Source organism: Larimichthys crocea, unplaced genomic scaffold (assembly GCF_000972845.2).
Source record: "Larimichthys crocea isolate SSNF unplaced genomic scaffold, L_crocea_2.0 scaffold97, whole genome shotgun sequence".
Lineage (NCBI taxonomy): Eukaryota > Metazoa > Chordata > Actinopteri > Sciaenidae > Larimichthys > Larimichthys crocea.
In genome coordinates, this window is record NW_020861315.1 from 637198 (window position 1) to 655242 (window position 18045).

Sequence of the window (18045 nt, forward strand, 5' to 3'; positions counted from 1 at the left end):
CTCTGGCACAAACCAGTGTTGGCCTCGAATGGACCTGTAACACTTTAGAGTAGGTGATTCATTTTCATAGATCAAATAAGAGGACACACTGACCTTTTGTTGGTTCCCTGCTTTGGTTGTTTTCTTTATGACACGTGAGGCCTCTTATTAAGGGGGGGGGACTGAGTTGTGAGGAATTGCTTGTAATGGAAAAGTAGCAACCTGCCAAAGCGAGCTTGCAGTTCCACTGTGGTGAGTGAAAAAATACTCTCCGGGGTGGAAAAGCTTAGACGTGTCTAGGATGGAAGCAGTATTTCTGGTTAGAAATGTCAGGACGATGGAGACGTGAAGAGGCTGTTACAGTGGTTTCAATTTGCAGTTAGCCATAACAGAAAAGTCCACTGGCCTTGCAGATTCGATGGTGAATAGATTAGATTCATAGTAATGTTCATAGCGATTATAGTATTCATCTACAGAGGTAGACCACAGTCACCCAAACCGGTACCAAGCCCAGATGTAGGTGTTTCTGCTCATCTGTACATCATGTTTTTGCACTCATGCTTGTCCAAATGCTTATCCAGTGGAAAATAGGTTTTCACTGCAATAATCTGTACCAGGGTTTTGCCATAGGCTGACTTACACATTGGGGTGCATCATTATGGATGTTGACCAGACCAGAAAAAGAGTTGTGTGTGCTTTAGTTTACGTGACTTCACTTTATATGCACAGGCCTTTTCTGATCTATGCTTAAATTGCAGTCAGTGTCCACACCACTAAATAATTTACACGTGCATCTCACAGTGTTTGTGTGGGAGGATCGTTTTTTTTCTCTTGAGAATAATAGTTTTTTGTAATAGCTCGGCTACATTTTTGGCTGAACGGACATGTGATCATGACAGTAATACATGAGCTAATGTGGTTTGGCCGTAAGGGAAAGGTTTGAGAATAAACTACAGTCTCACTGTCTCTTCAACCTCCCATTCTGCTGCTGCAGGGTTGTAATATTATGGGAGTATATATTTGAGAACACTCTGCTGCAGTATCTACACTGCTCGTGTTAAGCTGTGCAGCTTTTGAAATGCTAATCATCTGAAGAAGCCTGTTTGTTTACTCTAATGCTCAAGAATGCCACTCTCTAGAGAGCGCACTTCTACTGAGGTGTCTGCCGAGGACGATGCATAGAGTACAAGTAATGATACAGTCATTTTTTTTACACGTTTACATGTATGATTAAAGCAGGGCCAAAATGTGTGTTGCCTTGCTCTGCTCTATTTGTGATCAGTGGGGGGGGATCTGAAAGCTCAGAGGGGAACACAGCCGCTGTCTCTTTCTGTGTCTTTTTCACTGTTATTCTACTTTTGATGGTATATTCCTTTGCATCTCTTCACAGTGCCTGCCTAGAGAATAATGAGGGTGTGTGCTGCATTAACTTATGTAATGGCGAGCGTGAGGAGGGGTGGGTTGGGGGGGGGGGGGGGCAGTGAAAGAGGAGGGGGAGGAGGGTAGGAAGGAGGAAGGAAGGGGAGGGGAGGAAAGAGGAGAGGGGACAAGGGTGGGGGAGGCAGGGGGGTGGGGGGAGTGAGGGGGGAGGTGAGGGAGGAGGGGGGGAGAGAGGGGGGGGGGGGGGTGGAAGGGGAGGGGATGGGGGGAGGGGAGGGGGGGAGGGCTGGGGCGAAGGGTGGGGGGCGAGGGGGGGGGGGAGACGGGGAAGTGGGGAGGGGGGGAAGGGGGGGGGGTGGGGGGGGCAGGGGGAGAGGGGGGGGAAGGAGGGGAAGCGGAGGGGAGGGGGGGGGGGGGGGGAGGGGGGGGGGGGGGAGGGAGGGGAGGGAGGGGGAGAGGGGGGGGGGAAGCGCGGGGGAGGGGGAGGGAGAGGAAGAAGAGAGAGAAGAGGAGAAGGAGGGAGCGGTCGGGGGGAGAGGGTGACGAGGGGTGGAGGTGTTGGAGAGGTGGGGGAGGTGGGGGGTGGTGAGGGGAGGGCGGGGGGGGGGGGGGGGGGGGGGGGGGCAGTGAAAGAGGAGGGGGAGAAGAGTGATGAGCTCATGCTGCTGCACTGCAGCTCTTCTACACACACTCTGCACCTTGTGGTCATTAAGCCATGTGCACACTCTTGCACATGCACACATGCAGTCTCAGTTCGTGTCCAATATTCCATTTATTGATTGTTTCATATACCAAATATGTATGTAAACGCAACACAAGTCAGTGTTCTGCTGCCAAGTCTGAAGGCTTGCTTGCTTGCGTGGTCTTCAGATCTTTATCGCTAATCTTTCTCTCTGTGCTTTTGCTTGTGAATGGGAGTTGGTGTCTGTGTGTGTGTGTGTGTGTGTGTGTGTGTGTGTGCACTCTCCTACCTGCACCGCTGCAGGTACAGTGAGACGATGCTCAGCTGTGAACAAGCTGAGCCTCCACAGCTCAGGTTGGTAATTGCTGCTAATTTGCCAAGCCTTTTCTGTGACAAAGCAGACCCTCATTATCCAGAGTGTGTTTAGATTCATGTCATAAACGAGCGAGGTGGGGTAGGGTCAGGGGATGGGCAGGGGGGGAGTTGATAATGGCACGATGGTGCATTTACTCCATAAAACCGAGTGGACCCTTTGGGAGCATTCAGCTCTGTCTCATCCTGCAATGAATATGTGAGTAAATGGATAAAATACTGCTCTTGGCAGACGACTAAACATTAGAACATCATTGTCCAAGAGTCTCAACACTAATATCGTAAGCATATGAATCATTTTTAACACAGCTGGGATAGTGAACATACAATATGCTCTATTGATTAAAGCTAAATTGAACAGTTTTCATCAATGAATAGAATTATTTGTGTGGGCCCATGACTTGTGAAACTAGCACATGTCCCTGCATGAGAGTGAAATAAGCATGCTGTCAGGGGGGCTGGGAATGTGGCTGGTAAACAGTCATTAAAGTTAAATGTTTATCCTGATTGGACTAATTGCTTTGAGTGTGTGTAAATGCAGGCCTGAGTTGTTGCACGTACAGATGTCTATATCTTCTATGGACAGTGTTTTTTTCTTTTTCTTTTAACAGCCTTTAGCTGTTGCCTTGACAACTGCACTAGGTGATCCATACATGTGCATGCAATTGTGATAAATCTTGCTTCTATGAATCTATGAGGCACCGTCCACAGAGACGCATCTAATGCGTGTATCACTTAGGTTCCCATAGTCACATGACTTCTTTTTTCCCTTCTCTGTGACATCATTCACCAAGGTGCATTCAATCCATGCAGATATCGTTGGTCTGTATTGATCTTTTTTTTGCAATTAATGTGACCGCAGACACTGAATCAGTGGCGCACAGGTGTTGAATTATTGATCATTTCGAGCATCATTATTTTTTGTATTTGTATTATTTCAACATACTGTAGGTGTCAGGGCTTTTTACCAAGACTGGAGACAGTTCCTTTCAAAATAAGGGCCACTCGAGCCTGGAACTGATCATTTTTGACAAATTAATCTAAGAGATCAAGCTTGTCTCCTCGTACAGACCTGAACATGTCTGCCTGCAGCTTAAATGAGCTCCCTTGGGAACTATAGACTAAAGTTCCTCTTCCTCAGTATCTGTCACCTCGACTCTAACTCCTTTCTCCATGCACATTTTCTCCCCTTTTTAAAACAGTAACCCTCCCACCGCTGCTCTGCTTTACATCAACTTGTTTCCTTACCCCCTCTTGATGAAGATGAGTGGGAGTCTTTTGATCAGTCATATATCCCTAAACCCTACATCAGTCTCAGTATGGAGTTGACTGTACACTAGCACCATCTGTTGGTAGAGATATTTCAGGACAGAAATCAGCCTTGAGGTCTGAGAAAATCCTCACGATATTGTTCTTATGTTAATCTCCCACTGTGGAAATCCCACGGCTTTGATTGCACTTTTCGTAAAGTTACCTGTCAAAGTTGTCTCCCTGTTAATGGCCACTCATTCATTTGATTCAAGCATTCTGCTGTGAGTAAGTCAAGGGCAGAGAGCTAAGTAATTAAAGAATGGGAGATATTTTAAGTCAAATAAACGAGCAGTCCTTAATTCAACCGTGAGCCATCAGTGAGTGGAGAGAAGACAAATGAAGGCAGATGGGGGCTCTTGCTCGTCTGGAGCCCCACAGAGGCTGCTGCAGCCTTGTAGCCTGTTTCTCTGGCTCTTCTCCCAGATAGATGCTACAGACATTCACTGCCAAGGATTACTTAACTGTCTGATGTGATAATGCTTTTACTGGGAAGCAAACGTATTATTCTTAAGTAGAATGACAAAACTGTGCTTTTCCTCTTAAATGATTCTTGTGAAATACGTAGAGCAACAAAAAGAGTATCACAACAGTTTTATTTTAGGACAGTCAGATGACTAAATGCGTGCTCATGTTTATGAGAATCGCTGCTCTTTTTTGCTGCTCTCTGAGGGCAACTGGACAGAACAGGCTCTGAGCAGGACCAAAACACAGAGGGAGGTGGATGTTAGACAGTGTTACTTACAGACACAGTCTCACACTTTACTGAATTAAAAGAATATGACCACTGAAAATAATTTGGTCATCTGTTTCTGATTATCTTCTGACAAACTCAAATCTTTATGTTTAAATAATGTAACTAAATGTGCATTGTATACTGATTTCTCCGCAGATACAAAGAGGTTGTTAGAATGACCCTGTTATTTGACTACACTTTAGATTGTGCTCTGGCTTTCTGAGGATGTGTTCTGGTTGAGAGCTCAGATTTCCCCTTCGGCAACACCATGTGTCCTGAAGAGGAAGGGGGGGGGGGTAAAAAACAAAAAAAACAATCAGTGACCTTGCAGAGCTGCAACACACAGTCTCCGGACATGTCCCCACTGAACCACAAGCATCAACACAGCAGCTGAATAAATGACCAAAGACCAGGGTAGAGGAGGTATGTTAAAGGGGGGGTGAGATCGAAAGGATGGCTGATGGTGAAAAGAGAGAGAGAGCGATGGACTAATGAAACAAAAAGAGCGAGATTCAAAGAAAGAGAGACACAGCTGAGTGAGGCTGATAAGTGAGGCAGGGGGAGGTTACTCTGTGTGAGGAGAGCCTCCTCTTTTCATTGACGTTTAGGACAATGTGCTGATTAGTCGAGAGTAAATCAGTCAGATGGAGTTTTCCAGTCTCCTGTGCCTGACAGAGCTTGCTGCTCAAGCAACCACGGTCACCTTACCTCTCTGTAAAGAGCCGTAGCAATTTGTCATCAAAGCCTGGATCTTGTTTCATACTGTACGGGGCCAACCCGGGAAACAGATGTGTGGAGGTAGGTGGGCTCTGCTCTCAAGGTGTGTGTGTGTGCATGTGTGTGATCTCTCCGGCTGTGAAGTGCAGGTTCATATAGGTTCTGTAGCGGAGACAGCAGCTGTATGCATTGTCAGACACTGCAGGTGTGTGGTAAGCTTTGCGTGCATGCATGACAGTGGTGCTGCAGAAAATAAATTAGCAGCAATTTTGATAATTGTTTGTCATTAATCAAGCAGAAATTCCAAACAATCTTCCTTTCCAGCTCCTCAAATGTGATGGACCTTCTGCTTTTCTTTGTTTTATATCACTGTAGATTGAATTCATCTTAGTTTTTAGACATCTGGTGGGATATAACAAGCCATGTAAGGACATCACCTTGAGCTCTGGGGGAATTGTGATTAAAGACTTGCTCAATCTTAGATATAAATAATAATCAGTTGCAGCCCTGTGTGAGAGATGAATAGAAATAAAGGATAGATGAGCGTGTGAGTGTATTTGTATGGAAAGTATGGACCTGTTCTGCGTTGGGTCGGCCAACGCTGCTGCTCTGTAGTCTGATCTCTCATTCAAGCACAGTGCCAGGAGGGAGAGAGAGTAGTTCATTGTTCATTTGTGTCTCTTGTTTAGATTCATAATGCATTTTTTATGTGTGATTCGCCAGCTGCTGTACACACCGCAGAACTCCGACAGGTTGCTTATTGTCCCCGTAGCCCTCTCTCATTTATGTGCCGCCAAACTGCCCAACATCTCTCTGACACACGGCACATTCTCGCTAATTGTCCTGCTCACGACAAGTATCCTGTTGACATCTTTTCAATGAAGCCTATAGCAGGACCTGATGATCTGTTCTCCCCAATCATTCGTACAGTCCACCCGGACTCACTCTCATTAGACCTGCTAACAGAATGGATGGCTTAGCGAGGACATCATTAAAGCCTATTAGATGCACAGAGCGTGAGACGGCTTCTCCTTCATCAGTCATGCTGTACGTGAGAACAGTGGTTCGAGAATACAGAGCTGCACTGTACTCAATGCATGCATGCTGCTTTTTATCACCCACCCCCCTTTTGCACTATTCTTCTCTGTATCACGTGCAGCTCACCCCTTCCTCTCTGTCCTCCCCTCAGTCCATTTTTATCACCCCCATGTCACCTCTTTCTCTGCCGTTTGTTTACACTCCATCAAGTCGCATGTATTGTTATCTCGCTGTCCTGGTGCAGGACGCTTATTGTGGCACAGCAAATAAAAGGTAGAATTCCCCTCTGGGATCATTAGACACAGTGCAGCAGTATGAATCTCAATTGTTTTTTTATTGCACAGAATTCCTCTGTGTTTCATCATTTAATGCAAAGTAATTGTAAAAAACGGTGAACTGGCTTTTTTTTCTGTCAGTGCTGCTCATTATTCTGTAGTGTCCACATAGGAAATGGTTAAAATAAAAGTCTCAAAGCTGCTTAAACGTGACGCTGACAAGAAAGCATCTCCCACAAAGCATCTTAACCTTATGCTGTGCAGATGTTTGCAGCCTTGAACAGAAGGTCCAGCAGACAATAAAGTGAACCTGTCACACTCGCGCCCGCCCTTCTGTGTAACCCAAAGTGCTAATGATGTCCGGGCACTCTGTGCTCAGTTCCAAACATGTGAACAGAATGTACAAAGAAAAGGATTTCGTCCTGTTGTCGAGGTTGGTTTAAGGATGTTACCGCGTTGCTGACTCACCGTGTCCCTCCCTCTGAAACTGCTCCTTCCAGCTGTCACTGCAATATATTTGTAGGATGCTGCACAATCTACTGGTTCAAGGTTTAAGTGAGACAATTGACCTTACTTACACAGTGGACTTGTTGAACAGCTGGGATGGGAACATATCTGAAAGGCTGACTGGCTTATGTCCCTTCTAAATACTGCAAACCAAAACAGTGTCTGCTTTTTTTTGGGTAGCTAACTAATAGCTAAAAGGTAATCTGGATCCAATATGGAATAAGCCAATCAAGTCTATCTAGGTAACTAAATAACAAAAGTGATAAATAACTTAACGCTGCAACATCTGTGTGATGAACCCACAGATAATTATCACCTCACTCTGCAGTTCCCTTCAGATCTACAGAGCTTTTCAGCATCTATCAGCTCACCATTTTACGGCCTACAACTTTACTGTTTTGGCTCGCTCGCAGCTGCAGTAGGCAGCTCTTTCCAGCGAAAAAGCTCTTAAAACTATCTTCACGATACCTCTGCAGCAAGAAATGTCAGACAAATTTGGTGATATAGTGGATTTAGTAGTTGGTAGAGACCAAAAACAGAGCTGAAAGGAGAGTGAACATTGAACTTACATTCATCCGAAACACTCAGAGACACAGCTCTGTATCTGCTTGATGTAAAACTGCATTTTGTTACCACTTAATGCACATCCGATATCTAAGACATAAAACTCTTAGATTATAACTAACTCATTGCATTCTAAGAGATAAGTGAAATATATTACACAGAGAAGAGCTTAAATGAAACTATGTGGCTGCAGATTCTTTCCATTCATTTATCTAGTACTTTGTTTGCTTGTCTCCTTGTATATTGTATCTTATTAACTACACCCTTTTCATACTTGAGGTAAAACTGCAGACGTGGGAATATCAGCAGCTTGTAATGGTTGGTAGGTATGTAGACAAGATGTAAAACAGTGTCTGACTACTCTTTCCCATAGACCAAATATTCCTTTTTCCACAAAGGAAATTATGCCTGGCCAATATATATATAATAAAGTGCCAAGTAAACTCCCAGATTTCAAACTGTAACTGTACTGAAGGAGCAGCTTGAGGAAACAGACTCCACCAAAAGAGAAAACATTCTCATATGGCCCATGTTGATTTTTACGTCAATCATAGATTACCATGTGGGTGTGAGAATGGCTCTCTGCTGATACAGCCTCCTGCTTTTGATAGACACCTGAGGCTGTTCGGAAGTTCAGTCGATTAAAATGAAAGAATTAGGCTTGTCCTCATTCAATCAAAAGAACCCCAAACCAACAAGTTAAAACACATTGGTCTCCTGGCTGCACCCTCCGCTTCTCAGAAGTGTTTGTATGATCCCAGAAAATGGTAAAGAAACATCCTCTCTGCCCTCTGATGTTTCCACATGCTAGTCCAAGCCCCAGTTTCACGGAAAACCAAGAATAATTCACCCTGTAGGGAAAAAGTATCAGTATTAAGTACTCTTTGTATTTCTCACTCTGACATCAGCTTAATCACATTTGACAAAACCAAAGTATTTTCACATGATTATGATTTGTGATATGATGAATCAACTGCACAAAGAAACAGTTTTTTATTTTAATTTTATTTTACCTGAGGGCTTAGAGAGCTGGGACGGGGGCCTCTAATAAGTAATTGAGGGGCTGCAGATCGATGTGCCCTGCAGCCTGCAGAGACGTGGCTGTGCTTTTAGCCAATAAAACAGTAAGCTTTATGGAGCATACATCAAACCTCTGAGGATACAGCCAAGGTAGCAGACAGATTTGCACTGCATTTGAAATCCATTCCTTCGTAATGACAAGAATTTGTCTCTTCTTTTTATTCCGAGACTCCTGTGATCCGGGTGGGTATGTTGCAGGCTTTGTGTTAATGTTGATGTATGACACGGGTGGCCGGCTCTTATTTGACTCGCCCCTGTAGAACTTGTGTCGTTATTGACTTCCAATGTGCTCTGGAAACTATCCAATAAGCTTTGGTTGTGTGTGAATTAAATGGAAGGCAAACAACATTAGCCGCTGTCAGGTATTTTGTCATAGAGACGGTGAATTAATCCACGTGCCCCTTGTGCAACTCACTTTTCTTGTAAATGTCTTTGCATTGTCTCAACTGGAGGTTATGGTAGAGGATTGAAACATTTAGAGAAATTAAACAATAAACATGGTGCTGTGTAACTCCTCCTCAAGGGGTTGTTATCATGAATTTGAGTCTGCTTGTTATTCTCAGAATGTCTCTATCGCTCTCCAGGCCTTATGTCCTATCCAGCCTGGGGCATATGTTGAAATATAAGATCTGCTGACTTGCACCCACTGGGTCTTGTGGAAATGTGGTATGAATGGAACTTGCGCACTCAGGATATCTTGTTCCACTGGAATATGTCAACATGAATCCATTTCTCAGCACAAAAAGGTTTCCTCGGCTTCCTTTCACATTCCTGAGCAAAAGGAACGTAGATCGAGGATGACTGCTTTATCTCAGTGCTTTTGTTGTGATTGATTGCTTCCCGGTTGTCTGTGGTACTTTGAAAAAATGGTTCACTGACCAGTTAGCTTTCCTTCTTCTTTTAAAAAAAAAAAATTCTTAACACTGCTTTTGTCTTATTTTCAAACCCCCAATACCTTGATATGCATGTCTGATGAAGACATAACCATAAGGGACGGGAATCATTCATTATTTCTTTTTCAATCTGCTCTTATTGTTGAGGTGCTTTCAACTGTGGCTTTCAATTAATATTTAAATACAACTGATCAAGTTTTCATTGCGGTTGGGAGTTCTTATCACATGTAAACTGATCTGTGTTTTCTCATCTTTATTATTTGATGACTTCGTCTGGGATGGAGGTTGTGTACGTGGAGAGTTTAAGGGAGGGGAAACAAAAACAAAAAATCTTTCCAAATCCTGACGCAGCAGTTTGGCTCTTTTACTTGACCTGACTTTCATTATTGGTTAACGATACCGTCTCTCAGGGACTGAAAGCCTGTGAAAAAAAAAGTTGCTTACTTGATGAACATATAAGAGCACATCCGTTTTTTCAAGATTCAAGATTTGTGCTGTAAGAAATGTTACTTAGTTGTTTAGCATATGTAGTCAGGTTTCACCTAAAATTACAGCTAAATGACTTGAATCACAACAGAACTGAGCTTGGTATAAACTTTGGGGCTCCACCGTAGAATGGTATTGCTATGTTAAAATGTATCATGTGAATATTATGTATTCGGGTGAATTTTTGCACTCTATGTGATACTCATAGCTGCCTTCACTTACTCACATCTGTATTCAGTCTTCCAGTTTTGGGCACTTTCTCCTAAAATAACATTATGTTTCCTGAATGATTCTATCACTGTCAGCCTAATGAGGGCTGTTAAAATGAAATATGTTTTGTGCTTTCACTTCCAAGTGGAGCAAAATCTGAAAGAAAATCCTTCACTTGGTCTGTGGTTGTGTTTGTGGTCTGCTGGTCCCGACAAGAAAACAGTAAATATTTTTGTGGCAGAATCAGACACATTGACACATCTCATGGCTACAGGGTAGCCCCTGTTGTTCAGTGACTGTCTTTTCCCAAATCAAAGACTGGAAAGACGTGATGGAGCAGACACGAGAAAGGCTTTCTTTATGCGCAGCGCCAACACAAACAATGGCCTGTGCCAGCATAGACGGTCGAGCCGGGAGGCGCTCCTTAGGGCTCAATAGCCGTAGTGTTTCTGCCGTGGGCTTCGGATGCCACAGAGGCACAGTTGGCTTTGCCAGGGAAGGGCGGCAGAGCACAGCAACAAGTAACTTGAGTTCAAGGCTGAGGGAAAGCAAGACAAACTAAAGTGATTAGACAGCTGTGTGTGGAGAGGTGAGTAGTGATGGAATGTAAGCCATCGTTTTCAAAGTGTTTTAGGTATGCAGAGGTTTTGATCTGTGTTTTCTCCCTGTATCTGTTTCTCCTCAATGTTAATCCCTCATGTTTAAGCATATTATGTAGCAGGATGTGCTTCTATTGTATGGACAAGTGTGCATCCCTAGCTGATGCTGAATCACTAATACAGGAGCATACGTCAGTTCAAAACCCTCTGTGCAATTATCACGCCTAGTTTGTCTACTAGAAACTTATTTATACTGCAGTCAGCTCTCTGAACCATAACACTATTTTATGTTTGGCTGCTAACGAAATCTTGTGAGTGATTTGAATGATTGAGTAGCATGACACCATCAGGATCACCAGCTATTTATCAGATCACTGATGTAGTCGGCAATGAATGGAATCTGATTGAAACAGCAATAATTATTATTGTAAGCCTTCCAGTCAATTTACCCAGTTCAATGATGTCATTTAGCTCATGGCTGCAAATTGATTGCATTTCCAGGCGCACAAGCCGATAATTATTTTAGAAACATGTCTGGTTTATATCGAGGGAATAGATATGTTTTTTTTATTCATCTCTTGGATTATCCTGATGGATGGTTCCTGGAAATCGGTCCTGGAATCAGCACAGCAGAGAGACGTGATTTTAAAAATGTTTGGCTGATGTTACACAAATCGGGAGGCTGTGTGATGATTGATTGGCCACCATGGTGCCATTAAGCAGGGAGGCAGATGCTTTAGGATGCTTTAAGGTTGTGGGGCTTTACAATGTTTGAAAGCAGACTGAGACACAGAGATCAACTCTAATCTTTAAAAGTGGTCGCCAGGCTAGCAACCAAATATGGCTATATTTAATCACCTTATACTTTAAGTAATTAACATACCAACATACTTGGCTGTGAAGGCAATATTTAAATATCAGTAATGCAACAAACATTAAAAATGTATTTATTTTGGGGTTTGCTGTTAAAAAGTGGTTGCTACTAATTGCAACCTGGCATCCATTACAGAGAAGATGATTTGTAGTACTTTTATAGTCTATAACATTTCCTTTATTAAAAAAAAACTACATTTAGTAGTTCCTTGGACTGTTACAGTATCATGTATATATTGGTATTAAAATGAAATGTGTTGAATAAAAGGAGCGAAACTTTATGATTGGGAATGAGGATTGATGATCATCTGTTGCTATGCCATATTTTCCTGACACAGTGCGTGTAAACCACAGGACTTTGTGTGACTTGAGACAGGTGTGAGTCTGCCACTGCCTCAAATAGATTATTGCACCAAACCCCCCCCACACACACACACACACACATGTCCCCATCAACATCTCCCAACCAGAAAAAGCTGGTCTTTTTACATCCCGGTGCCTTTGAATAACCCTTCCCGACTTGAAACCATGACAAACATGTCTGACCTCATTCGTCCTGAATGACATCACTGCCACATGTCTTCCCCCAGGCCTAGAGTGCATCTTCAAGGGAGCATGTAGTTTTATTTCTAACCAGTGGGTGACACTGTCACTCTGAGAGCCCACTGTGGAATGGGTCTCATCTTGTAAGGGCTGTATCAGGCCTGTTTTGTCTGTCTGGCTGTGGTGCCACGCTCCCGCATCCATCATGACCACCATGTGTATTTATACCCACTGCGGCCTTTGTTACATTTACAGTCAGGGCTGCTCTGAGCAATAACCACTGGAGAAACTAGTCTAAGTCTTGCACTGTTTTCCAATTGACCTGTCACAAAGGAACAGATAATGAGATGAAATCAGCAGGGCATTCAGTGGCCATTCTCTTGCGTTAATCTGTATTCTTCCTCTTGTTCTTCACAGCATTGTTCGTCTCCCTCGCAGAGTGTTTACCAGAGTGTGTCACCTCACATTGGTCTATTTTTAGCAGTGGAGAATTGTGCTGTAGTGTGTTTCTGTGCTGGGGTGGGGCCATGGTGAAGAGTTTCAGAGAAATATGGTATCTGGTAATTGAGCGAATGAACTGAAATAAAATATTGTAAATAGACGAACAGGGCTCGCTTCTAATAATGGTAACAGTACACAATACATGACCTCTATCTGCCTTTCATACAGAGTGAGAAAGCATAGGAGCTCTTTATTTGGAGAAGAAATATATATATATATTTTTTTTTTTTTTTACAGAACTGCATACACACAAATGAGTACATAAACATGCGGTTGAGTTGTAAAGTAAAGGTTTGTTTGGTTTCCATCCTAAGGGTGTCATTTTATTCGTGCCTTTTCTCTGCCCACTCAGTCATTATAAGGATGGCAGCGAAATGCCCAGGACAGGTCACCAAATGCCCACATTCATATTTTAGGGCAATTTAGAGTCTCCACCACACCTGACTGGCATATGTCTTTGGAATGTGAGAGGAAACCCACGCAAACACTAAGAGAACAAGGAAAAAACTCCACCCAGAAAAGACTCAAAACCTGGATCCTTCTTTGCTGTGTAAAAGCTCCCATTTTAATACCAGTTTTTGGTCAGGCTGAGTATCTTTCAGTAATTGTTCTATACTAATGGGAATGTGCCGCCTTGCTTTATAGATACATAAATATTCATTTTGAGGGATAAATGTGTTTTATTGTTCTTTGAACAAGCCAAATGTTGATGTTAACTTTTGGTATTGGACTTGTCTTTGATACTTGGTGCTGCATTGACTTTTCAGTCAATGCTAAAAATGTATTGAGGTTCAATGCGTAATCGTAGTTGTGTGGAGAAGATATATCTGCTGCAACAAACCTTTAGCTGATTTAAAATAATGTTCTGATGGAACAAAACTAATCTCAGAAGTTACCTCCTCCAGTTCAGCCTCCAGTTTTTTCGTGTGTCTGGACAAATGGATTGTTTCTGTAATGATTGGAATCACAAAGTGATGTATGAACAGGAGACATCACTTGCCACTGATGATCTTTGATCATTCCCATAGGATCCCACAGGCAACACATCTGCTCCAGCTTTGAGCCAGGATGTGATGAGCAGAGGCAGCATATCCTTTAATTACTCTCATTTCAGCTCTATTTATACATCTGCTGCCAGATCCTTCCTATGCACAACATTTCTTTGTTCCTGAGAATTTACAGGGAAAATTAGTTTCTTTTTTAAGTTTCTTTTTTTCCCTCTACTATACAAAGTCCTCTGTGTTCCCACAACTATCCCGGGCCACTACATCTCATTTACTATGCTGTTGTATCAAACTATGACATCAGCCCGTTCTAATTGTTTCCAGACCAGGCGAGGGCTGAGTTTTCATTTTATTTTCCGTTTCTTAGCGCAGGTCTCAGTTGCTCAGCATCCAGCAAAAGCAGATAATGAGAAACGGTGCATGATGTCATGTAGACAGAGCATTCAGCGCCAAAATCTTGTGACCAAGTTTCCAGGAAGCTTTCCTTTCCCTTTGCCGTTTCCTTTGCTGTCGTTTCCTCTGCTCTGTCTTCTTTCATTCTCTTTGCAATTGGAAAATCTCTTTTGTCTTTCTGATAATATTCAGGTACTGTATCTATGGGAATGCACCTGATAAAGGCGTTTGTGTGTAGCTGACCTGCGGATGCCTCTTTGGCCTTGTCCCATGTGTAATGTATCTAACTTTCCTTACACTGAAACAAGAAGGAAGAGGAAAAGAAGGGAAGGGAGTAAGGCTAAAGTAGGGGTGGGGGGGAGTGATAGAGTAGGAGCTGAAATGCAGAGAGACCATATGTATTGAGTTGAAGAAATGCCGTTTTATGAGCAGAAAGTGGGCCTCTGCTTGGAATTCTCAATGACATCATTCTGGAGAAAAGTGCTATGCAGCCAGGACTCGGGAGATGGAGTGGGCCTTCACCAGACGGGACGACTAGACTGAATCGTAACACTAGAGGAGGAAGAAAGAGACGCATGGGAGGGCAGACAGAGAGAATTACACAGGCTGACTAAGTATCCTGAAGTTTGTGCAAACTTTTACAGCTCAGTTTTACCTGGAATCCGTTGAATTAAATCATCTCAGCAGAGATGCTTAAACTGATGCTTGTCCTTGAGCCTCATGCTGAAACAATCATGTCACGCTTGTGGTTTATAAGCATCGCATGCCTGCCATCAAAATGAGACCACGATATTGCTTCATATCTCATTCCAAAACAAATAAAGTCTAGTTAGTCACTCCCTGTGGGCCGCCCGCAAAACAAAAGGCTGCACAGGGGCTAATATCTAATATGATGCACACATTTCAAAATCGAAATGCCTCCCTCTGTCTGCCCCTCTTGGATGATAAGATAAAACAAAATGATAATGAGGATAATAATGACAACGACAAGGGACAACCTAAATGGGTTTTTCTATCATTTTTGTTTGTTTTTGTTTACAGGTGCTCAGGAATAAATTGATTCCAATATGAGCGATGAGATTGTGAGATCTGTAAGTCGAGTCTCGGCAGCTCCACAAGGCATTAGCAGCTGTAGTCGCCTGAGTGCAGGGCCCAAGGTCTCAAACTGAAATAGATCAGTTGGCCAGTTACTGTCTGTCTGCCTTTCTGCACATAATCATTCTGCCTGAGTCACACGCTGCAAGTAAGTCTTTGCATATTCGCCTGCTGTGATCCGTAACACATGGTAAGATAAGCTAGATAACTTTTTTTTTCCTCCTTTGTCTCTTGTTCTGCTTGTTCTTTTGTTTGAAGTCTCAGATGAAAACAGTCCAGAGAAGGTGATCATTTTAGAGTTTCAGGCCTGTAATTAGACGACATCAACATCTCCCTACAGAGACTGGGGTGTGTGTGTGTGGATGATTGGTGTCCCTGTAAACTGGCTCCATGTGGGAGCCATTCTCCTCTGTTTCCTGTGCCTGTTGTCATTATATAGAAAATACCTTTGACTTGGGGGCAGTTTACCCCAACCCCCTTCCCTCAGAGGGGTGATTAGTCTTTGGCCTGTCTTAACAACTCTGTGCAATCCAGAGACAAGGCTCCGTCAGTTTGGGGTCTGCTACGAGTGTGAAGCTGGACTGGAAGTCCTGATGAGCTTTGCAGTGATAGTACAATATGAATGGCATTTTAGCCGTATGGCATTGTCTATAAGATTAAACACTGCTGATAGAAAGGAGGTTGAAAATAAAAGGACAGGAGGTGGTCAACTACTCTACTGCGATTTTGCAGCAGCAGAAAGACGCAGAATCCTCTCTTCTTTTCTTAGTGCACATCTTAACCATCACTTCTCAACCCTGAAAGGCTCTATTAATAGAGGTGCTCTCTTGTATTTTCCATCTCTACCCGCAAAGTCCTTTTTCTTTCGTGCAAAAAGGAGGCTACCTCTGACATTCAAACACTCCCAAACCCTGTTTCCTCCGAGACTATCTTCTTTCTTTATGTCACTGTCTCCTCCTACTTTGTCCTTTTGCCCGCTTTCTCCATTTCATCCCCTTGCCCACTTATCTGCTATACCTTTATGCACCTAACTGGATCATGTGGTCACTCTGTCCTCCAGCCTCCCCATGCTTTTTACATTCTCTGATAACACTGCTGAAAAACGTGATTGTCTTTTTTCCTCGTCCCCTGCTCCAGGGTCATTTGTGTGTCCCTTCCTTGCATGATTAGTGTTGTGCAGGAGGTATTTCATGCCCTTCTCTCTTCTTTCTACCCAGCTACAGAGCCACCACTCTCTCACACACCCCGCTTCCTTGCACCCCGCCCCCTTCCATACTGCTCAGGGCCTGGCAGAAACCCACACTCCCCTGTCTCCCAGCCTCCGCCCCCCTTATACTCCTACCAGCCCGGCGCACAGAGGACAGAGAGGAAGAAAGAGAAAAAGAAAGAGCTTCATTTGTCAGTCAGAGATTACAGACTGCCACTTACTGAGTAATGTACCATCCGTAAGGCAAAGCAATGGGACCTTCTACAAGGAGAAGAGAGCTACAAGCTGTGGAAGATGGCAGTTTTGGGATGTGTCTGTCTGTTAGAGAAACCTTTTAGGCAGTAATGGGGACTAGTGAGGGGGACTGCTAATGTTTGGAGTACATCGTCTTGTGAGTGCCGGCCAGCATGTGGTGTTTGCAGTGTAATTCAGAGAAGACCCAGTCGCTGCTGGAACTAGAGCTGAATGGCTGGTAAGAGTAATAGGAGAGTGTAAAATGTGAGTTTATTTTGTGTGCGTGTGTGTGTCCTGTCATTGGATGAGGTTACAGAGCTCATAAGGCTTTGTTTAATAAACAGCAGAGAGATGTGTTGTGTGTGTGTGTGTGTGTGTATATATGCGTGTGTGTGTGTTTGCGGAAAAGAGCTCAGATCCTGCGCTGAAATGAACTGCTTCTTTTTTGCGCTTTCACGTAACACGCACACACACACACACACACACACACACACTAGAAGATGACAGGAGTAATGTGGAGCTTCGAGCTAAGTCACGAAGACCATGAATTTTCAAACTGGGGTCTGCCATTTCAATTGTGACTCCCTCACAATGGAAAACAGATCGTGTCGCTCTCTCTGAGTCACTGTATGTGTGTGCTATCACGGCATGTTTAGTCTCACTGTACAGAATCCATCTGTGAGTTGGATTGTAACCCCCCCCCCCTCTCTCTCTCTCCTCGGCTGAAGGGCATTCCTGTGGTGTGTTGTGGCCCTCCCGCTCACTGCCCGTGACTGTGTGCTTTTTCATAGCTGGATCTTGAAGGGCAGGTGCTGAGTGAAGTGTGGAAGAGTTTAATTATTCATTACTGTAAGATAATGACAGCGGCCCTGTTGTTGTTGTTTTTGTTGTAGTCTCGACAGGAGGGAGGAGGAGTGATGCCTTGATTCAAACAGAATGAGGCCTGGCACTTAACGGGGGAATAGTATTGATTCCTGATGACTTAAACAAGTATGGGGATGGCATCAACAAAACCTCAAACCTCTCATCACACTTGCAGTGGAGTATATGTCTCAATTTGCTGCATCTGTTCTTGCTAATTAAGCTTTTATTTCGAATCATCTTGAGAAACCTGAAGCTCAACGTGAAGTGCAACGTGATGAATGCTACTAAAAATCATATGAATCAATAATCAGGGGGCTTTGTGTAGCAAAAACCTGCGCCTTTCATTTATTCATCAAAATGTTATGACTGCTAATTATCCTCAATAGGTTGTGATTAGGGCTCTCACAGCAAACTAAAACAACTCAGTACCTTTGTGCACATCACTTTCCGATTTAAATTGTAAGCCATTCAAACATCAATTGTACACGTAAATACATTCAAGACT

At 43.5% G+C, this 18045-nt stretch overlaps 1 protein-coding gene across 8 annotated transcripts in view; it reads left to right on the plus strand.

Annotated features, from left to right (window-relative positions):
- The window catches only part of iqsec1a (IQ motif and Sec7 domain ArfGEF 1a), an 88880-nt gene that overhangs the window by 51695 nt on the left and 19140 nt on the right, over positions 1 to 18045 (plus strand). Inside the window, exon 1 of one of the 8 annotated variants that reach the window (XM_019271309.2) lies at positions 5237 to 5255. The exons of 6 other annotated variants lie outside the window; for them this stretch is intronic. Coding sequence is in view for 1 of the 2 variants with exons in the window: in XM_010756766.3 (XP_010755068.1) it covers positions 16850 to 16914 (65 nt within the window). In the remaining variant the exon portion in view is untranslated. Of the gene's footprint in view, positions 1 to 5236; positions 5256 to 16601; positions 16915 to 18045 lie in introns of those variants that run through there. One more of the 8 variants, XM_010756766.3, reaches the window with a different exon arrangement.